Source organism: Bos taurus, chromosome 10 (genome assembly GCF_002263795.3).
Source record: "Bos taurus isolate L1 Dominette 01449 registration number 42190680 breed Hereford chromosome 10, ARS-UCD2.0, whole genome shotgun sequence".
Lineage (NCBI taxonomy): Eukaryota > Metazoa > Chordata > Mammalia > Artiodactyla > Bovidae > Bos > Bos taurus.
In genome coordinates this window covers 36,957,440-36,980,228 of record NC_037337.1, presented here as the reverse complement: position 1 = coordinate 36,980,228, position 22,789 = coordinate 36,957,440, and the positions used below count along the sequence as shown (strand labels likewise).

The 22,789-nt window shown below is 52.8% G+C and overlaps 1 protein-coding gene across 3 annotated transcripts; it reads right to left on the bottom strand.

Annotated features, from left to right (window-relative positions):
• Window positions 1-811: 811 nt before the first annotated feature.
• On the bottom strand, window positions 812-19,451 carry TYRO3 (TYRO3 protein tyrosine kinase). Of its 3 annotated transcripts, none has more exons than XM_005211620.4 (19): window positions 19,353-19,451; window positions 15,942-16,125; window positions 15,609-15,709; window positions 14,864-15,034; window positions 13,304-13,390; window positions 12,433-12,548; window positions 9,860-10,037; window positions 9,029-9,174; window positions 8,353-8,497; window positions 7,838-7,967; window positions 7,655-7,755; window positions 7,278-7,373; window positions 6,866-6,946; window positions 6,365-6,457; window positions 5,827-5,948; window positions 5,310-5,419; window positions 4,975-5,134; window positions 4,660-4,796; window positions 812-2,278 (listed from the first exon to the last, which is right to left on the bottom strand). In XM_005211620.4, exons 1-19 carry the CDS (start codon window positions 19,357-19,359, stop codon window positions 1,888-1,890), a joined length of 2,556 nt encoding a protein of 851 aa, XP_005211677.1. In that variant the 5' UTR covers window positions 19,360-19,451; the 3' UTR covers window positions 812-1,887. The 3 variants fall into 3 exon arrangements, with proteins under 3 accessions (XP_005211677.1, NP_001178157.1, XP_005211678.1); NM_001191228.1 differs by lacking the exon at window positions 19,353-19,451 and adding an exon at window positions 17,909-18,029; XM_005211621.5 differs by lacking the exon at window positions 19,353-19,451 and adding an exon at window positions 17,118-17,751.
• Between the last annotated feature and the right edge of the window lie 3,338 nt (window positions 19,452-22,789).

Genomic DNA, 22,789 nt, shown 5'->3' with positions numbered 1-22,789 from the left:
GTTAAAGCTAATCACAAGCAGGAAAGATTCTGAAAGCCTGAAAGTTACTTCGGGTCTCATGATCCACGTGGGAACGAGAATCTGGAGTTCCAGTAACAGGTTTTTCAGGATATTTGCTTTCAAAAAGTATCCGCCCCATTCCACTGCCCTCAGCCAGCCGTGCAATACCTGCGTCCCTCCCAGTCTTCCCACACCCCTCAACAAAGAGAGCGGCCATTTCTCACGCCTCCTGTGGCTCATTCCCATTAGCTTGCTCTAAAAGCTTCTGCAGTTTTCAGGTGGAAATACTTGAAAGCAAACTTCATGCTCTTATTTCTAATCCCCAAGAGGCTCACCATTCTCTGTGCCCACTTTTCACACTTCCTGGGTCCAGGCGACATTGTGAAGGTGAGCGCTGTCTCCACACCCAACAGAGTCTGATAGAGGGTTAGGAGGCAGCCAAATAGTCTCTTTGTCTCTCTTCCAAGATAAAGCACTTTTTCAAAACATTTGCATTTTCAAAAGGTCAATGGTAGTAGGATTATAGGTATTTGGCATTTTTAAAATGACTTTCTGCATTTTCCTAATTATCTCTAACTATGTATTATCTTTACTATAAGATTCTTTGGGACTGTCTGTAATTACAAAAGCATTTTGTGCTCAATGCAGAAAACTTGGGAAACATAAAGGAAAAAGAAAATCCCCTTAATGACATCATGTAAAGATAACAGCTGTTAATATTTTAGCATATGTCTTTTCAGACTTTTCTCTCTGCAGGGATGCTTCATTTTTGTGATCTGGAAAGAAAAGTAAACATTTAAGAGACAAAGCCTTGAGTCTTTAGTCTTCAATTTATTTCTGTTTTTAAACAGCATCTAACGGCTTGGAAAAGTCCCTAACAGCAAGGGCCTGCCCCATGCACTCCCAGAGGCTCCCCTAGTCAGGGCTGGGGTGTAGGCTCCAGTTACTCCCCTTCAGCCACACCAGTCACCAGGCCTATTTTCTCTCCATCTCTGGAGACATGGAACAGAAGAGGGTCTCCAGTTAGAGGCAAAGTTGGAACTAAGGGATGCTGCATGGAAGGACTGGGCTGAAACACAGCTGCCTTTGTTAGTCTTGGGATATTTTGGGATATGGTAGCATGCTCAGACAGGAGGGCGTGAAGAGGGGCTCCTGGACTCCTCTCTGGCCTCATTCATTCCTGGGCACAGCATCCCTTCCTCTTGCCCAGCTCCTCAGTGCACTGCCTTTAAAAGCTGGGCAAAGGATGGCCCATGTCATTCAGCATTCCTGGCCGTGATCTGCTCAGCTGCTCTTTACTCCTGACCTAGACAGGATGGGTAACCGGGAAGGTGACAACGATTCAGACCTGAGTGTCCCACTACCTCACGCTACAGGGGCTTGGGACCCGACTGTACCAATCCCTTACCAATTCTCACCTAAAGGGGAATAATACAAGGGCATCTCTTTGTGAGGAGGGGCAAACCTAGGTATTTAAACCCCAAGCACAGACACAGATGAGCCCTCAGGACAGAGACGCCTCAATGCATGCACTGAAGCCGCAGGGCCGCTCAGCTGGGAGAGTAGGGGCCCCAACTTCTCTCCACACCCATGGTAACCATGGAAACATAACCACCCCCCCTCTGCCAGCTGCCTGCATTTAGACAACCAGGCCTGGCCCACCTCCACCCAGCAGAGGCCTGAACTGATGCCAGGCTGGCCACAGAGTTTTGCAGGAAGAACTGGGATTGGGTGATTGGTCAGTCCAGGCTTCCAGCACAGCTCAGGAGGGCTACCACAGGAGCCTCCACGCCTTGCCGCCTGGGCTGGGGTCAGACGGGGCTTAGTCAGCCAGCACAGCGGCCGGCAGAGCCAGCCACGTGGCCCCGGATGCCCTTGGCTTGTGGGCTAACAGCTACTGTGGGGCAGTAGCCCTTGCTGCAGCAGCAGCAGCCTCTGAGACTCACTGACGGGGCTCTCTGGCTGCTGCTCCCCATGCCCAGGCTGCTCAGTCAGCTCCCCGGGGCTGAGGATGTACCGATAGTCACTGGGGGTGCCCCCCACGGCCCCCAGGCCACTGCCATCCCCCGCCCCGCTGCTGGCCTGGTCCCCGCCAGGCAGCTCCAGGTCGCCTCCCTCAGTAGGCTCCTGGGCCCCCTCAAGGTTGATGTACAAGGGGTCCTGGCTGGCGGACAGTACAGACAGGCGGCCCAGGACTGTCTCCAACTCCATTCGCAGACAAGTGAAGCTCGGGCGCTGCTTGGGGTCGGCGCTCCAGCATTGGTACATGAGCTCATACCTGGGACAGAGAAAAGGGTGAGGGGAGGGAGTGAGGAGCCAGAGAAAGGGGAAGAAGGGTCCTCCTCTCAAAAGCTGAGGCCCCTTTATTATATGAAACCACAATTTAAAAAGATGTGATTGTGGAAGTTCCCTGGTGGCCTAGTGGTTAGGATTCTGGCTTTCGCTACTGTGGCCCAGATTCAATCCCTGGTCAAGGAACTGAGATCCTGCAAGCCACATGGCAAGGTCAAATATATATAAATCAAACACTGTGTGTCTGGCACTGTTTACTGGCACTATGGGTTTACTGTGTGTCTGGCACTATTTTAAGTATTTTATATTTATTACTAATTCTCACAATATTATGAAATAAGTGATTCCTACCCTACCAATGTTCAAAAAAACGCACAGAGAGATTAAGAACGTTGACTAAGGTCACACAGGTAGAAAGTGACGAAACCAGGTGGGTAGGGTCTGGAGTCCCTCTTCTGCTGTTTTGGGAGGGGGTGGTAGGAGTGTTTTTGTCCTGTGAAACATACCCAGGAGTCAGGGTTATTTGGAGGGGAGTGAGATTTGAGCATTCACCCTTTGTCCTAAATCCTCATCCATTCAGGGGGTCTTAAATCTTCATTATTCATGGACACCTTTGAGAATCAGAAAAGCTTCCAGCCCCTTCCCTGGCAGCAACATTTTTTATGTACAACTTTAAGAGCTTTATAGATTCCCTGAGGTCTTATTCCTATTCCCAGGGAATGCCTCATGCTGAAGGAAAAAAAAATTTTAACAGGAAGGGGCTGAGACCAGATCTAGTAAGAGCAAATGCCTGACTTTCTTGCCTGTGCCCACAATAAAAGCCCCAAACACTCCCCACATACCAGGCCTCCTGACAGGGGCCTCCAATGATGGGGGAAAATCATGCCAGACACTGAATAGGTCGTGGGAATGGTCCAGGCCATGGCTATGTGGCTGGGCTGGGCTATACTGTCAAGGCCGTGCCAGGAGCCAACTGGCGCCTGTCCACGGGCTGCCTGGTGGGAGGCCAGCTCCTGCCCACCCCGTACTAACAACACTACCTTCAGTCCTGAATGACACTAAGCCAGGGCCTGGTCCCCACTGCCCAGCAGAGCCTCTGTGGCTTCAGACGCCCAAGCAGGCTGCAGCCACTGGGAGATCAGAGTTTTCTGACCCCTGAGCTCTGCTGAGGGGGAAGCCCTGGTTTGTGCACTCAGATTTCCCTCTCTCCCACAGTCCAGCCTCAGGGTCCTTCAAAGCCCCTACCCTAGAGGAAAGAGGATCCCACCACTCAGGCTGAGTCTTCCTCTGCCTGTCTCCATTCTTGGACCTCTGGAGGTCCAACCCCAGAGCAGGAAATAGGTTTGTAGCCTCCCATCCCCTAGTACTAGTGCAAAGGTCCTCTGGGGGCCCAGGGAATCTCTGGCTTGCATGGCATGAGAGAATAATACTAGAACAGACAAGTCATAGTGGGGGTCATGTTTAATAAGCACATTCTGAAATCACATAGATCTAGGTTCAAGTCTCAACTTATTCACTTAATAGCTGTGTGACATGGGTCGTGTTACCTAACCTCTTTAATCCTAATTCCTCATCTACAAAATGGGGATAATAATAGTCTTTTCCTCATAGGGTTAGAGGAGGATTACCTGAAAGAATGCCTGTGAAGTAGCCAGTTGATGTTAGCGATACTGTGTTCTAGTCACAAGGGGTTCATGACTCTCCACCGAGTAGCAAGTGTATCACCATCCCGCCCCACTCCCAAGGGCTCCAGGCTTCCAGAAAGCAGGGAAGACAGTGCCCTTCTCCCCGGGATTGCAGTCTGTTATCTTAGGTCTCTTCTCCCCGGGGATTGCAGTCTGTTATCTTAGGTCTCTTCACTCCCCCAGAGCAGAGGCCCAGATAAGAAAGGAGCCCAGCCTCCCGCCCCCAGCGCCCCCTCCCTGTCAAGCAAGGAATGCGATGGAGCAGCAGTTTTTCCCAGCCCCCACGGAGCACTCCCGGAGGGGGAGGGAGCGCTCAGCTTTGGAGGAGGAGTCCGAGTGGAGAACGCTAACAGGGGAACCTGCACGCACTGTTGCCCAACCCTGGACCTTCTGCCCCTGGGGGGGATTCCTGGTTCTCCCCGGAATCTGGAGAAAATGAGCAATCAGTAAAGGCTGCAGGAAGAACTATAGGATGATAAAGGAGGAGAGAAAGAAAACAGGAGTCGTAGACGAAAAAGAAAGTTCGGGGTAGAAGTCAGACTCGCCTCTAACGACAAGGATATTTCCACAAAAGTTCAGCTGAGGATCGCAGCGTCTGCCAGGACAGCAGGTGTGGTGGTAGCCAGCAGCCGAAACCCCAAACACCTGTCCCCTCCCAGAACGCCCTCCCTGGGGCACTCACACGTCCTCCATACACTCCGGAGGCTGTTTCAGGCGGTTACCGCCGATGAGGTAGTTGTAAATCTCCGCGTTCTCGATGCCAGCGTACGGCGTCTGCCCACGGGTCACGATCTCCCACATGGTCACCCCGAAGGCCCACTGGGACAGAACGAGGTTGGGGGCAGGGGTCACTAGGCCTCCTAGGCCAAGCAGTCTCCAAGCAAGCACACCTTGGGGCTCAGGGGCCTCAGGCTGGGGGCCGAGCGGGCTGGGCCCTCGGAGAGGCTCCAGGTCCACCCACACGCTAACCACAGTACTGCCGCCGCCACCTGCTCACCACGTCACTGTGCACAGTGTACAGGTTGTCAGCCAGGCTCTCCAGTGCCAGCCACTTGACGGGCAGTTTGGAGGCACAGCCCTGACGGTAGTAGTCCCCACTATAGATCTTCCGGGAGAGTCCGAAGTCAGCCACGCACACCGTCATGTCTTCTGCCAGCCTGGGAGGGGTTGGAGGATGGGGTCAGCCTTCCACCAGGCCGCAGCCTTACTAAATCCAGGGTGTCTCTGTCCCCAGGCCATCTCCTCACAGAGCAGATACTGTCCCAGGCGGGGGCTAGTTCTTCCTGGTACTGCTTCCTGCCTCCCACCCGAATCCTCCCAGAATTCACATACATGCAGTTCCGAGCAGCCAGGTCTCGGTGGATAAAGTTCCGGGAGCTCAGATACTCCATGCCACAGGCAATGTCCACCATGAACCGGACCAGGGTCTGCAGCGGCAGGTTCTGGTGGGCAGACAGGACAGCAAGCTCAGGACAGACCTAGCCAGGGCAGGAGGAACGGGATTCCCTGACCAGGAAACATAACAACTGTCCTCAGAATGGCTGAAAGGAAGCGGGTGGAGGGGCTTCCCAGAGCAAGGAAGCTTTGGCAAACCTGAGGGAGAGCACCCAAAAGTCAAGACTGTCCCAATCTGGGGCCCCACAGGGCTCCTCTCCCAGGAAGGGACCTGGCTAAGCCTCAATTCCCAGTGGGGACTTGTGAGGGAGAAGGAAGCCTGTTAGCAATAAAGGTCAGACTTAGAGACCACCTTCTCCCAGCCTACTCAAATGGCCCTGCCCACCAAGCCAACCTCTCTCCCAGGGTTTCTGTGCTTTTCCAACTCCTGGCCACTCCCACCCCAGGCACTCACAAAGGGGTTCTCGCCAATCCGGGAGGAGAGCAGGAAGGCGTGCAGGTCCCCATGCTTCATGAAAGGCAGGATGACCATGGGGATGGGGAGACGGCCTTTGGCCCTGCTCCGGAGGCTCACCCCTGGGGACAAGGGAGAGTCAGCGGGGCACATAAATGTCAAGGGACAGTCCAAGCATCGGCCTGGGTCCCTACCTGCTGGTCCTACCTCTAGCCCTGGCTCTGCTACCTCTTTCCCCATAAGTTCCACACTGGCCTGGTGACTCCCCAGGAGTCATTCTGGCTGCCCCTGAATCTCTGGAGCAACTTCTCTGTCTCCTCTTCCTCTGTTCACACAAGCAGTCTTCACCTACAGGGTCTACAAACTGAGCTCCTTACCTGGAGCCTGATCAGATTTCAGCCACGCCCCTCCTTGCTATTGTGGTGTCTGCTTACTCACCAGGCAAGTCTGAGCTTCTCCCCACAGGCTGCCCTAGCACCTTGGGGGAGCACAGTTTTAGCCTCATTTTACATTTACCTCCCCCCAAGAAGGGACTCACCAACAAGCTTGGCCACGTGTGGGTGGTCAAACTCCTTCATGCAAGCCGCTTCCCTGAGGAACTCTTCAATGTCGCTCGAGGCAATGATGTCAGCTGGGGGAAAAGGAGGGAGGGAAGGAGGGAGACGTGACCACCGTGGGCGTGGGGAAACAGTCTGGTCATGAGCAGGAGGAAACCCCACAGGCTGGCCTGTCCAACATCTCCACTCGCTCATGCCTTCTCTTTGGTTTGGACAGCCAAACCACTCAAGCAACCACAGCTTTAGTCACCCCAAGTGAAATCAGAGGATAGTCACTGCTGAGGCAGAGGACAGAGGCTGGGGCACCAAGGAGTGTGGGTTTATGCCTGTGAATTATTCACGTGGCAGAGAAAGCATCCCAGTTACTGCTGACTAACACATCTTGGAAAGTCTAGGGGCCCAGCAGAGCCTGCTTCAGAATCAGCCCCCTTTCACCTCCCAAGTGACACCCTCATTCCACTATAGTGATATTCTCCACTCACCTTTCAGCATCTTTACAGCCACTTTCACAAAGGAGCCGTCCTCCTGCTTCAATTGGGCCTCCCGCACTGAACCAAACTCTCCTAGGAACCGATCCAAACAATGGTGAGTCCCCTTGACCTCCTGCCCACCCCCCACCTCCCCAGTGACCCTTCATAGGGACACAGTATCACTTTCTGGGGCCACTGAAGGAGGCTCCCTCATTCATAGCAAAACAAAGTAAGCTAGGAGTGATGACACCTCAGCCTTTCTCGACCCCAGCCTCCATTCCCCTAAATGTCCAGCAGCCAGGAGTTTATGAGCATATCCTGTTCATAGGAGCTGACCTACATCCACAGCCCCAGAGTGACATGGAAGCTAGCAGACACACCCAGCCCTGGCAGCTCAGGCCAGTCCCTGCTCAGCCCCACACACCTTTGCCTAACATCCGGCCCAGGGTGAACTGCTGCTCCGGGATCAGCACGTCTTCCAGCTTGTCCTTCAGCTCGTCGCTGATGCCCAAGCTGTCCACTGCGGGGAGGAGGCCATAAGAAAGGGAGCGACCTCTCTGGTCCTGATCCAAAACTCAGTCTGCCTCCTCCACCCCAGAAGCCACCCTCAAAGCAGAGATGAGCTTTATTTAGCTCCCCCACAGCTGGGCCAGAGACCTCAGGATAGGTCTACATGTTTTTTCCATGGTGTGCCTAGGACTCACAAGGTTCAAACCTATTGGTCAAATCAGTAAGAGAAAGGCAGGTGCAGGTTCAAGACAGCCCATCCCTTCCTCGTAGGACTCCCCACCACTCACTCACGTGTGGCCTCGATGCGCTCAGGCCTTTCCCGATTGAAGGACCGTGCTGCCCGGAAGTGAACAGCTGGCTCCCCCCGGGCCATGACGCTGTCAAAGGCTTGCCTAAAAGGAGACCCAGGACTTGGAGTCAGCTCCACGGTCTTCAGTCAGTGCCTACTTTTCTCTCCATGTCCCCAGCCCTTACCCAAACCGTGTCTCCTTCCTCCTCTTTCGAAGCAGGATGAGGGCCAGGGCAGCAGCCGTCACCAGGGCTGTCAGCACACCCAGGACCACAGGCACCCAGGATGTGCGGCTGTGGGGAGCACCCTGCTGGCCTGTGGGAGACAGGGGCAGTAGCACGAGCTGGGCTGACACCACGCAGGCCCTTTAGAATCTGTAAATGAGGGTCACTGAGCCTGATCCAACGGCTCCTCTCAGTCAGTAAGGGAGCAGAGTGGAAAGAGGCTCCAAAGGGAGACCCAAGAGTTCCTACTCTGTCAGCCACAGGCCCTGGCTATTGGGACCTACAGTGTGACCAGGCATTTCTGTGCTAGCTTGCATGGCATGGGGATGGAGGATGGGATACAACCCTGGCCTCAAGTGCTTGACTCTTGAGTCTTCGGGCCTCGTAGGAGGGGAGGTGCTGCCAATCTCCTCCCATCAGTCCAGGTTGCCCTGGAAAGCCTCAATCCCGTGGCCACTTCCCCTTATAGGTCTTACCTGCATGGTCATGAGAAGAGACCACCAGTGGCTGACTCCAGGGCCCACAGCCAACTGCATTGGCGACACACACACGCACAGTCAGGTCCTTCTGGGGATCCCAGCCCGTCAGGTTGGCCCTGGTCCCCTCCACTGTCAGCTCACCCTGCAGCCAGGAAAAGCCCCCATCCCACACTGAGCCTGAGGAAAAAGGCTCCAGCTGGGTAAGGCCTGAAGGCAGAAAAAGATCTCACTAGGATCATGGGCGGCTAGGAACACTGTGGGTTCAGGGGATGCAGGGACGCAACCTGCTGGGAGTCATCACATTCCTGCTGCAGGCTGCAGAGGCCTCTCCTGAACACAAACAAGGCTCAGTCTGAGAAAGCAGGGGTGGGGGATGGGAGGGAACTGAGGGGTGGAAGAGGATAAGAAGGCCTTATCTGTGTCCTCCCCTGGTTTGTGCAGGAATGTACTTCCTGCTTGACTTTCAAAGTGGACACTGGAAGCAGTCTTAACAGAAGATGGACTCCAATGAACAATGCAGCCTGCAGAGGGCAGGACGGCGTAGACTCCCAGGGGTGGTGGAAGGCCCACCACGGCCCCCAGGCTCACCAAGGACCACTAACCTGAATCTTGAAGGGCCTCGGAGCCCTGATGGCTGACTCTAGCGCACTTGGAGAGTGGAAGTTTCCCTTACCTGGGTACCGTTGTCTTGAGCCCAGGACATTTTATAGGGTCCCAGGGGGCCTTCTGAAGGGCCCTCAGGGATCACTTCTTCCCACTCCAGGATGAGGCCAGAGTCTGTGCGGATGGCACGGAGGTTCTTGGGAGCGCTGGCTGGGGCTGTTCCCAAAGAGAGAAGCTTGCTAAGAGCCCTGCTCTGCCTGTGCACCATCACTAGCCCATGTGGGCCTTCGGAACCGGCTCCGTAGAACTAAACTGCTCCAAGAGCAACAGGTGGGGGAACAGTTTGTCTGCCATTGCTGACTGCTGTCACCCGCTGTCCTGGGGAGTAAGGGCGAGCAATGGCAAGGCCCGGACCATCCCAGCGAGGCAGGGTATTGTTCTTCATCCCCTTGGTTGCTCCTCAGTGGCATCCTTCACTCTCCTCTCCTCACAGCCCTGCAGCCTCCTTCCAATTGCTAGGAACTCCATGCACGTTTGTGCTATAGGGTCACTGCGCCCTCTCTGCAGGGATTTCCCCCCAAATATGGGTCCTTCCTTCTCATTCAGACCTCAGATCTCTGTACCAGGTATTCCTGGAGCCCCCTAGGGCACTCTTTACCACCGTACTATCCAATCTTTTCTGCTTGTCTGTTCCACCCACGAGAACTAGAGCTGCTGGATGGGGGCTGGATTTATCCAGTTCACAGGTAAGCAGCAGGCACTCAGTGAAGTGCTGGCTGACTGAGGTATGATCCCCACTCTCAGGTAACCTTCTTTCAATCAACTCCATTCAGAACTGGAGCTGACACTGCCCCGCCCCTGCTCATCCCTGCCCAGGTACTCTGCTCTGTAAGTCCTTTACCTAGACCCTTCGTCCGAAAGGGCACCCAGTCAGCATATGGAGAGGGCCCCAAGGCATTGGCACAGCGAACCCTGAGGCTGTAGTTGGTGGCGGGTGTCAGGTCCCGAAGCAGGCAGGTAAAAGGTGGCACAGGGACCATGACAGCCAGAACCTCCCAGTCTCCTGGGGCCTGAGTCACCTACAGAATAGCAGAAAATCAATGAGGTAAGGGAGGGAGGTTTCTTAGGCATGTGAGATGGGATGGAAGGTAGGATAGGTATGGATATGACTGGGGGCTTTAACCTATGCCTCTTCAAGTCTATCAGTGGAGTAACCAAGACATGAAAACAACCTAATGTCCACCAACAGATGGATGGATAAAGAAGATGTGGTATGTGTATATATACATTCATACATATATACCCAATGGAATATTACTCAGCCATAAAAATGAAATAATGCCATCTGCAGCAACATGGATGGACCTAGAGATTATCACACTAAGCAAAACAAGTCAGAAAGAGAAAGACAAACACCATATGATGTCACTTACATGTGGAATGTAAAATACAACAAAAATGAATATATATATGAAGCAGAAGCAGACTCACAGACATAAGGAACCGACTTGTGGTTGCCAAGGCGGGGGGTGGGGGAGAGGGAAGGATGGGGAGTTGGGGATTAGCAGATGCAAATTAGTATACATAGGATGGGTAAACAACAAGGGCCTACTGTATAGCACAAGGAACTATATTCAATGTCCTGTGATAAATCGTAGCGGAAAATAAAGAACATATATATCTATAACTGAATCACTCTGCTGTACTGCAGAAATTAACACTGTAAATCAACTATACTTCAATTAAAAAAAAAAAAAACTATCAGCAGACATTTGCAACCCATCCCCTCCCATCCTCCCCCACTGCACATTCCACACCTCTACGTCTTTGCAAATTCTGTTCCCTTTGCTGGAAATGACCTGCTCTTCCTATGAAGAATGGAGTCCAACTCATCCTTCAAGATTCAGTGCAAATATCACTTTCTCTGTGAAACACTTTCTCAAATACTCAGTAAAATTGATGCCCCTTTGTGCTTGATGCATAATTATGTTACAGTGGATACCACTCTTTGTATTCATTTGGCAAAAAAGTTTGTTTACATTTCCATAAGTTGTTGCAGAAGAACCCAGACTTTTTGGCCAACCCAGTAACTGTTTAAATGCCAGCCCAGGGACTTCCCTGGCGGTCCAGTGGTTAAGACTTTGCCTTCCAATGCAGGGGGTGCAGTTCAATCCCTGGTTAGGGAGCCAAGATACCACATGCCTTGCAGCCAAAAAACAAAACATAAAGCAGAAGCAATGTTGTAACAAATTCAAAAAAGACTTAAAAAAAAATAAAAAATAAAAATAAATGCCAGCCCAGAGTCTCAGAGCTTCTCAAGGGCAAAGTGCCTAGGAGCTTAGGGATACCGTGAACCAGGCCTGCACCTTACACTTTGGGAACCCAGGGCAAGAGTACAAATGGGGAGATCCAGTGTACCATACGACTAAACATTATGATTTTATATGATTTTAAATGTTAAAAATCAGCTAACAGCTATTAAGTAAAATAGTTTCTATCTTAATATACTGACAAACAAAGCTACAAAACAACCCGGAATATCAGGTTTGCATTTTTCTACAATTCTCTGAATCCTTGGAGTTCCAAGCCTGAATGAGACAGCACGAGAAGAGCCAGCCTCCAGGCAAGGGTCTGCACCGTGAGGGACATCATGTGCATGGGTGTGGACAGTGGCCTCCATACCCATTCCCCCTCAGATGGCTATCCTTGGGGCTTAGGGGTGCATGTACCTAGTGTGATCCATCCTTGAGGGGATGGAGCAGGGAGGAGCCCCATATCAGCCCCAGAAACAGATAGATTTAAGAGGAGGGGGTGTCCTGGTGAGCTGGACGGGTATATTCCCTTGGCCCTATATATTCCCTGCCCAGGGGCAAGAGGTGCCACCAAAGGAGGGCCAGAGTGGGGTCCTCTAAAGGGGGACCCTTTGCTGGGCCTTTGCTGCCCAGGAGGGCCCTTTGCTGCCCAGGAGAACTGCCTAGAACTGTTTCAAAGGTTCCCTTTAAATAACTTCGGAGTGAACAGACAAAAACGAATGAGCTGGCATTGCCTCATTTTTAGATCACCTTACTTGGCCCTCCCACTCTCTAATGTGCAGGACCTCTTCTGGGCCCCTGTCCTCTGAGGCCTGAGTTGGGGTGTGGAGCTTGAGAGTACAGGCATCAAATAAATCAAAGCTTTGGGGTTTTGCCCACATAAGTAAAACTCTTCCAGGGTATCCCCAGTCTGATCTACTGATCCGTTTTCTAGCCTGAAGAATGCACAGGTTGAACTGATCTGCCATCACTTGTTTGCTAGAGCACCCTATGATAAGGGGCAATGGCCAGGGCTGTTCCTGGTAAGGGAATGACACCTGAATAGTGGAGTCCAAGCCCCGAGGGCAAGACTAGGTAAATGTGATACCACTGTCAACAAAGTGCCACCAAGACAGCCAGAAGGAGGATGGCCAGGAGAGCCTGTCCCACTCTTTCAGCCTACCTGAACTGTACAGGATTGGATCAGGGCTCGGCCGTCAGCCCCTGGCATCCAGGCCACGCTAACGTTGCTGCTGGAGAGCTTCGTCACTGTGATGTTGAAGGGGGCTGCGGGCAGTGCTGCAGATGGGGACTTAGAGTCAGTGCCCAAGAAGGATAGAGAAAGGGAGAGAGTATGGGAGTCGAGCCATGAGTCCCTCCCTAGGGTTCCCCCACCAAAATGATGGCCACTCAGCACTCCCAGGACCACAGTAATACAGAAGCCAAGCAACCAGTAGCAGATAGCTGCTCAAACCTGGGAGAGGGCCTAGGCTGTGGAGATAGGTCGCTTCTCCCTGAATCAAGAGCCCTGTCTAATCAAGGAATAGGATAAGACCGTGGATGGGTGGGAGACACAGTATCTCGGCCTTGGGAGATACCAGTGAGAGGCAACTGGCCCTGCAGCCACAGCCCATTCCTGAGCATACATCAGCTCGCTCTCTCCCTCTGTACCCCTCCCACTGTACACAGCAGCCCTCTGGGCCTCTACCATCCTGCTAGGCTGTTTCCCCCACCCCTATTCCCTCCACAGGGGCTGGAGAAGCAAGATCGGGCATGAGCCTTGACCGTCTCCTGCTAACTCCCTCCCCTGTTCCCTCCTAAGGACTCTGCTCTGAGATGGGAAATCTGCTGTGACGTCAGGTTTCTATTCTCATCGCAGCCGTGGCAGGGTCTCAGGTGCTCCCACTAGGAATGGAGCTATGCCAATTAACCCCTCATCCCCCAGATCCCAGCAGGACCGAGGCGAGTTGGAACACCAAACAATTCTAACTTCACCCACAGCCTGCAGAGAGGGCCTCTGCCTCACCGCCCCTCACTTCCTGGGGTCCTCCTACCTTGAAGATGAACAGTGGCAGTGCGAGAAGAGGCCAGGCCTTTTGGGTTGTGAGCTTCACAGGAGAACACAGTGCTCTGGGTCACCCCTGGGGCCAGAAAACCTTAATTAGCATGCCCTGAGCATCAACTCCCACTCAGTCTGGGATTGGGGAAGGGGGATAGCCAGGCTCTGGGTCTGATTAGCTTAATACCCTCCAGCCAAAAGAAAGGGTTAGACCATAGGGACAGCGATATAAATCCCAAGGCTGGGGCTCTGTTTTCTCATCTCCTGAATGGCAGAGTTGTGAGAACCAACTGATGTAACATATGTAAAGTGCACAGTAAAACACTTGAGAAATGTGACATGTGACACCCCCCCCACCTCTGGCATCCCATCTCTGGCAGACAGCACAAAGTTGCCTCCCTTTTCTGGTCACTCCTTTGCACATTCCAGAGAGCCCTTCTGTATTTGCTCTGTGCCAAAACATTGTTCTATTTGCAAATTCTCTGCCTTTCAGTAGTTCTCTGCTCCTGATGGCACGAGTCTTGTCTCCCCAATTATACTAATTCCTAGGGGGCTGGACCGATGGCTTCTCCTTCTTTTGTCCTAGGTCCCCCATGGTGCCTAGTACAGTGTGGTGTGTGGAGTAGGAGTTCAGTGAGTGCTTATTATCTAGCTGGCTGCCTGAGGGTCCCAACCACGCACTTCTAGAGAGAACTGAACCCGACCTCCCTTCTCATCTGCTGTATCACAGTGCCTCCCGAACGGGACCTGCCCTCACTTCCAACCGATTCTGCAGTTCATCGCTTTTCAAATTCCTAAGGGACTTGGCAAATCAGTGTCCATCCCTCCCAATTTGCAGTACATGAGACCAAGCTCAGATGCCCATCTTTTTCGGCCAGTTCAAGCCTCCACCAGAAACAATAACTTTGTTTCACACATAATTGAGCCTCACAAGGGCCTGAGGTGTGTGCCTGGGCATCTTGGGGTCCATGTGGGTGTGCAGGCATGGTGGCTTTGGTTTAACTGTGTAGAGACATGGCCAGATACAGTTGTTTGGGAAAGGTCTGGAGATTTTCTGGAAAGGGCCATTAGACGAGTAGGCTCGTATATTTATCTGTGCGCTGGCTCCCCCTTCCCCCTTTTCCTCCCCGCTCCACGACTATCCCCAACTCTGCAGCCTGAGACTTGTCTTCTAGACAAGTCTGCCAGACACTCCTCCTAGCTCTGCGTGGGCTGGTTCCTGGCTCCTTCCCTTGGGAGGGGTGGGGGGGATGGGTGCCCTTGGTCCTACACATTCACCTCCCAGGGCCAGCTGTGCACAGCCTAGTCTGCTGTGAACTAGCCTGCTGTGAACAAAGGCAAGAGGCTCCAGCATCTCCTTAAGCACACACAGCAGGCTCACCACAAATCAGCCCACCCAGCCAGTCTAGCACACCTGACTAATGAGCTTAGTAATGGTGTAGGTCACGTTCTCAGGCACTCTGGACACTCACAACAGCAAGCTTAGTGACTGAAGCAGGTTTGAACTCTGCCAGCCTCACCACCCCTGCTCAAAGCCCCTCCGGAGGCTGCTCACCTGTGACATTTAAAACGGAAGGAGAGGGAGCTGGTTCCCCAACCTGTGTGCCTCCTCTCCACCAGATAATGGTAACAGGTTCTGGGGGCCCCACGGCCTCACAAAACAGTTGGAAAGGGGCATTGGGCGGCACTGCCAGGTCTTTTGGCTCCACAGTGAAAAATGGCACACCTAGGGGTAAAAGGCAGGTGGGGAGTGAACCTTGAGAGACAGATTCTCCCTTCTCTAACAGCCCTTCTCAAAGCCAGGGAAGAGGCAGACGGTGGGGAGCTGGGGGAGGGGCAACAAGGAAGGGGAGTGGGCGGGAGCTTTAGCAGAGTTCTGCTGGCAAGCCCCAGATCCCATTCAGGGGCCTTTGTTACTTTCTTAGTCACTTTGTTTTCCTGGGCTCAACAGCTCTGGGCTCCTGCAGCTGTGGAGCCTTCCTCCCCTCCCCCAGTCCTCCCCCTCCTGGCCTGGCCACTTGGCAGAAAAGGGTCTAGCCCCAGATGGGTGCTCAAGGCTTGTTTGTCAGACAACTGGAACTCGACTGCACCCCATAGATGATGGGTCCTAGCCGTCCATCCCCTTGGCTCTCAAATCCCCAGGTCTTGCATGTAGAGGCTGGGCCTGGAGTCTGGTGCAGTCGGGTCCCAGAAGGCAATGCGGCCGCCCAGATTCCACTGAGCTTCCTTGGGCATAGGTGTGGTCCCTAGCAGACAGCGCCTGCTCAGGTCAACACACCCCTGTGGCTCTGCCTCCTCACCTTCTACCGTGAGCCACACTGGCTGGGAGGTCTCGGTTTCGTCACCATCCTCCACCTGGCACCAGTACCGGCCCGCATCAGAGCGCTCCACTGACTTCAGGCTGTGGAAACAGGACACAGGCCTCCCAGAGTCAAGGGGGGCAGCTCTGCTGGGCAGACTCAATGGGTTCAGCCTTCCCCCACTTCTGGAAGTAGCCACAGGTGGCCGAATTTAAAAAACAAAACCAAACCACAGACCTCTGGGCATCAGCATTGCCCTCAGCTCCCAAATCTCATGGCAAGAACACAACATGCCCCCAGACTGGCATCCCACACCCTCCCCCAGTCCTGCACCTGAGGAAGCCAATCCAGTGCTGCTCACTGACGGGGATGTACACCTGATCCATGCTGTGGACCACAGCCCCATCCTTCACCCACTGTATCTCAGGCTCTTCCATCCCCTCCACACTGCAGTTGAGCTTCACCGGCTGTCCCTGAGACACCGTCAGCTTCACTGGGGCCCCCATGAGCTTCAGGCCTGAGAGGTGGGAAAGAGAATGTGTCATTCTGCTTGACAGGCACCCTGCATCTGGAAATATCCCCCATCCTCTCCTAGCACCTAGTTTCTGTGTCAGAAGGCTCATTCCTAGCCAGTGGCCAAGGCAGCACAGGCAGGACAGTGTGGGAAGGAAGGTGGCCTAACCAGGGCTGCGGGAAGGAACACGACAAGCTCTCCAGGCACCATTTCTACCACTGCCAAGTTCCTCCCAGCTGTAAGGAAGTGACCGGTTCCCCATGCCTCCCTGCTGGGCAATGTTAAGTCGGGCCCAACCACCAAAAGGAAAGCAAGCCAGGCTGCAACAGTGGGGCGCCCTCATAGCCTGGGGCAGGTACTACCCTCGGAATCACTGCTGTACCCAGTCAGTGCAACAGGCAGCCAGCTCTCCACCCAAGGTGACAGCCCAGACCCTGCTCTGCTGTTGGCATCCTCCTGCACCCCCGCCTCTGGCAAATGTAAGGAGGAAGGGAAGGAGGGGGTGCTCCCCTGAAGTGGAGAACATATGGCTGCAAAACCACGTCAGATCAAACACATGGCAGCCTTCCTGGCAGCCGGCCGCTCTATTAATACCTGAACGTGTGCAGGGGCGGGTGCTAGGAAGGTAGGAGGTAGAAGGGAAGGGAGGGGCCCTGAGCCCAAGACCCCTGAGCTACTGTCACACCAACAGGGGGCCACCCTCTCGAACACTACCTCTGAACACACACACACACACACACACACACACACACACACTCCTCCTGTGTGTTTTTAAGCAGTGAGGCAGAGAGGGGCAGGTGAACTATCCATATAACTGAAACCCAGTCCAGCTTCTTCCTGCCCTTTGCTGTGTGATGCTAGGCAAATTTCTGAGCTCTCTGATCCTAAGATACACACAACTCTTCCGCTCGTAAATTCCTGTCACTATTTCCCTTCCTTTTCCTCCTTTGAGATGCTGATATGGCAGCGGGGAAAGCTGTCTGAAAAGAAGGTACCTGCTTGGTGGGCTGCTGCTCTGCCCGGTGTCACTTCCTACTGCCTTCACCTTCTCAGGACCAGTCACAGGGCAAAGACGGGTAGCTTTACACCCCATACAGGACAGGCAGTCCCAGGGGTGTGTAGTGTGAACTTAGGGATCCCGGGTGCTGCAAGAAGCACTCTAGCCACAGGCAAATGCCTCAGTGGCTGTGTGGGAACACAAGGCTGAGCAAACACCAGCAACTCTGCCCCAGTCCATCATCTCCAACATGCCTGGGTTTCAGGAAGCTCAGAGCAGGCAGAGGCACTCGAGTATGCCCAGGTGTTTTCTGTGACTGGGCACTGGGAAAGCCCCTGTACCAACATGAGGTAGGGGTCCTGTGGGTGCTGAGTCCCAGCCCCAGTGGCTTCAGGGTGGACCTTCGCGTGTGGGGCGAGCAGACTGGGGTCCCTGGGACTGGGAGGGGTGAACAAACAACTCAGAACATCGAGGCGGGAAAAGCCAGTCCCTAACATCCCCCGCTGACGGCTCAGCTCGGAGCCCCACTCCTTTCCTTAGAACCCCACTAGAAGAGCCCGGACGCGAGAAAGTTGGGGGGTGGGGATCCTGACCCGAGATCCCGGAGCGAACCCACCGCTGAGTCCCCTTCCCCAGCCCCCGAGCCTCGGCCTTCCAGCTTGGAGCCCCCCGCTCGAATCTCCGGCCCGCCCAGGCCCTGGGCTCGCCCCGCTGCAGTCGCCGGGCTCCGATCCCCGCCGCGCCCCTCCGCAGCCCCCAGCTCTCCGCCGCCCCCCGGGCAGCCCCTACCTGCGGCCGCGGGCTCGGGGAGCAGCAGAACTGCCAGACCCGCCAGCAGCAGCAGCGGCGGCGGCGGCGGCCGCGGCAGCGGCGGGAGCCCCGACCGCCCCATGCTCCGCCTCAGCGCCATCGGCGGCGACGCCGCACCATGCCGGGCCCGGCCCGCGAGCGACCAGGGAGGAGGGAAGAGAGGGAGGAGGAGGAGGAGGGCCGAGGGAGGGACGGGGGCCGGCCCGGGGGGCGGCGCTGGGGCTGGGGCTCCGAGACCCGCGCCCGCTGTGTCGCCGCGGCGGCTGTCAGCCACGCGGGGTCCCCGGGGCCGCTCCTGGGCCACCGCGCTCCTTCCACAGCCGTCGCCGCCGTCGCCGCCGCCGCTGATTCATGTTCCTCTTGGAGCCACCGCCTCCTCCCCGGCTAGCCCGCCCGCCCGCAGCCCGAGCTCGTACCGCCCCCCCGCGGAACCCCGGGCGGCTCGCTCCGAGCACCAACCTAGTAGCTGCCACCCAGCCGGGCCTCCGGCCGACCTCCACCCACAGACCTCCGCAGCCCCGGCCGGCACCCGCGGTCCCAGAGAATACCCCAGTGCAGAACCCAAGGACCTGGCTGGGTCCCCTAGATGAGCACCCCAGCCACGCCCCTCCTTTCCTTAAATACACCCCAGCATCTTTTCCAACCCAGCACTCTAGATCCTTCCCTCAAAACCTTCCTAGAAACCTCTACCATACCCCAACTTTTGTCCAGACTCCGACCACAGAACCCAGCACCCTCCTTTCAGCACAGAAAATTTCCCCTGGATACTTCCAACCATCAGGCCCTGAAATTGTGGTGACTCAGTGCTCCCCCCACAGGACCTACTAGCACACCTTCATGCCTCATTCATGAGTTTTTCACCCAAATTCCCTGTATTCATATTCCACTTTCCACCCCTTTATCTCCAAGACCTTGGGCCTTGAGTCTTGAGTTCTGAGATCTTGGTAATCCTCTGGTTTTATCCGCTGTCGCCACTGTTACACTACATAGGTTAAAGCCCAATGGCCCACATCTTTGGGGGACTGTCATTCTTCCCAGTTGCTCCCTCTGCTTCTAGCCCCCATCCCTCAGGATGTGATGTGAAAGTTGGCTATGTTCTCACAATATCCAATAAAACATTAGCTATTATTAGTAGATTACCTTGCACATAGTAGGCACTCCATAAATAGACAGATGCTTGTTAAATGAATGAACAATTGCCTCAGAGCTTGGCCTGCCCCACTACCAGTAATCTAAGGGGTAGCTGTGTCCACAGACATCCTGTCTGGCTGATAAAGAGCTGGTTCCAAATCCATTTTACCAAATGTCCCCTTCCTTTTGCCCTTGCCTGTAGGGGTCCCTGGGACCAGAACTCCAGAGGGCAAGTCCCAGAAGTACTGGGTGGGGAAGAGGGACAAGCCACTCGTTTTCCCCTCTTCCTCACCTTCCATTTCCCTGAAGCCTCATTAGATCTTTCAAAGGATTCTCCTTCTGAGCAGCAGAGGCCTGCCTCTTCCTCCTCTTGGCCCCATCAATGCTTGTTTGTTTATTATACTAATGATAACAACAGCAGTTCTGGCGGCAGCCTCAGACCCAGCTGGGGGCGCCCCCAGGCGGCAGCACAGGGAAAGTGCTGTCAGAGTTGGATGGCGGGGGCCTGAGTGTCCGTTTAACTGAGAGCTCAGGCAGTCTTCTGAGGCGCTGTGGGTCGGCTTTGGGACTCTTTCCTAAAGGAAAAGTCTAGATCCGTTCCAGAATCCACAGTTTCGGAGCTCGCGCTGAGTCGGATCAGGGCAGGCAATAGTCTAGGGCTGAAGCCAGATTCACTCGGGCCGCGGCTACTGCAGCAGAGTGGCTGCTGCAGCCCTGCACTTGAGCACTTGTCATTTCTCAAGGTCCTCTCCTCCAACTCTACTCTCTGGAGGCGACTTCAAGTTTCCAATGAAAGGAAATTGTTGACTCTGGCTGACACTGGAAAGACCGCTCCTAGAGGATGTTGAACTTGGAGCCCAAACCTGGCCTTTTAACTTCCTCTTCTCCCCTATCCCAACCCTGCCCCCCATTATTTCCTGAACTCTGATGAGAATTCCAGTCCAAGGACCCTCCTTGGCCACCAGGCAAAATGGGTTTCTGGAGCACATGCCTCTGCATTCTCCACTCACACTCTTTATTTCCTTTTTTTCCTTTGTTTGGCCACTCCAGGCAGCACATGGGCTCTTAGTTCCCCTACCAGGGATTGAACCCATTCCCCTGCATTAGAAGCATGGTCTTAACCACTGGATCACCAGGGAAGTCTCTATCCTCTCACAGCCTTGACAAACTTCCTACCTCAGGTACCAGCCTGAGGGGCAGCGTACTGTCCCTGTGGGGCCTGGTGACTGGAATGCCTGCCTCCTCTACCCCTGCTTCTGAACCCCTCTCAAGTCTTAGTATTTCTGCTTGCAGAGTAGGGAGGACAGTGGAGTCCTGGCCTTCAGACTTTGTGCTCCTGCATAGAGTGCTTGCCTTCCTGAGCCCTCACAACCCACTCTTACCCGTCTTTCTGTCTCTCTGGACACAGTAAAGAAACATTCTTTAAGGATATGTGAGCAGGTGTGATTTTGTGGAAGAGGTGTGTAGGTGGGTGAGAGGGTGTGCATTATGATGTATGAGGGAGGGTGTGCATTTGTGCAAACCCTAAATGTGACTGACGCTTTGTGGGTGGATGGGGAGAGGATGTGTGTGTGTGACTGGAGGAGGTTGGCTGCCTGTGCAAATACATGCCTGCAAAAATCTCCCTTCCTTTTGTAAATGCATTGCTTGGAAGGAAACTAATCAAATCAACTGGAAATGTATTTGACCTAACATAGGAGCAGATGTCCAAGTGGTTCCTGTTCTCAAAACAGAAGCAGAGCCAGCTATGATCTATCCCACCAGAGAGGAAAGGCCAGCAGCAGCCCCTTATTATGCATGGAGCCAGGTTGGGCCTTGGCATCACCCTACTCATGTGAAATAAGTATCTGCCCATTCTCTGCCTTTTACAATCCATGACTGTCCAAGGAAGTCAAGGAGCAAGAGAAGATAAAGACAAAACTAGAAATAAAAGCCACCTGCCCATAGCAGCAGAACACCTTGAAAATAATTTCTAGCAGTCTCAGGAAGTAGCTGCTTCAGCTTTCTCAGAGTTAGGACTCCTCCTCCATGAGAGAACCAAGTCACGGGGTCATGGCAGTCTTGCTGGCCCTGTGAGCAAGGCTATATTCTTTCCCAACTACTGGTTAAAGAGGTTAAGAGTTGGGAAGTTTCCTTTAAGGAATGGGGCAGCCAACAGAATCTGTTCCTCATTGCCTTAGAGAAGCAGGGAATCTATGACTTTGGGGTTTGGAGGTGTGATGTCACGGGCGCTGGGGACTATTGCTGTACCTGCCACACGCCCCTTGCCTGAAATCTGTAAACCAGAAACAGTGCCACACCTTGCTCGGTTGACGATAAAGCAAAAAAGTAAGTTTCTAGGAGAGACCACATTCTGAAAGGGGGATTTTCAAATGAGCAGATTTTTTCCCAAAAGTAGATTTAGGAAATAGGAAGAGAGCAGTAAGTCTGGGGTTTCTGAAATAGCAAGTGAGTCCAAATATGTGGGAAAAAAAACCAACTGTACTCTTCAAAATTTCACTAAGGGATAGCCCTGAGAAGAAGTGTAGTAAGTATGTGTGTGTGAATACCATGTATCTGGCTGTATAGTTCTTTTTTTGAGCTGCTTTAATAGCTACATGGTAATTTAGGCTATTTTAAAAAACTTTTATTGTGAAATATTTTAAACATACGCACAAGTAAAACAGTATAATGAATCCCCAAAGTACCCTTTACTCTTATTCGATGATTATCTTAGCCAATTGTGTTGTATTATTCCAATTTATTTTTATCCTTTTGCTGGAGTTTTAAAACCAAATCTTAGCCATATAATTAATTTCAGTTGTAAATATTACACTGTGTATATGTAACAGGCTTTAAAAAACTCACCCATATATAGATTCAGATAGTTACATATAGAAATATTTATCAACATGTGTATATGTTACACATACACACATATTCCCTTTGTCAGCTGAGAAGGACCCAAAAGCAAGACACTCCAGTAGCAATGAGTGTATCTAGCACCCAAATCTTGGTTTCTTTTTTTTTTCTTCTTTTTTTTTTTTTTTCTTCCAAATCTTGGTTTCTAATAGCATTTTCCAATATAAGAGAACCAAGGGTCCTTGGAGAAATGGCTGATTCTAGGACTGGGGCAGGAAATATACAAGATGAGTTTGGAGCATTTTATAGTACCAGAAAGTAAGGAAGTGTTCAAAAACAAAAGCAGAAAACACAAATCAAGCATATACACACAGGGAATTCTGTCCAGTGGTTAGGACTCCAAAGTGAGGGACCTGGTTCAATCCCTGGTCACAGGACTGAAATCCCACAAGCCACACGTTATGGCCCAAACACACACACACACACACACACACACACACACACACACACACAATGATGCGGTATATCAAAGGGTCAAATATAAATATATGTGAATGACTATAATTTGTTAATAATTAAAAAGTATATTGTAAATTAAGAAGTTAATTCATGGAGAGCATAGACAAATCTCCCATGCAGAATTACAAATAATTTATAATTTAAATATTACAAAGGTACTCCAGCCTCAAAGAGGGGGAGGACTTCAAACTCATAACCTCAGTCTAATCATGAGAAAATCATCAGATAAATCTCATTGGCGGGATATGGCACAAAATACCCTACCAGTACTATTCTAAAGTGTCCAAGTCATCAAAAAAAAAAAAAAACCCCAAAAAACCCTCTATGAAGCTGTGAAAGCCAAGAGAAGCCTAAGGAGTCATGACAATG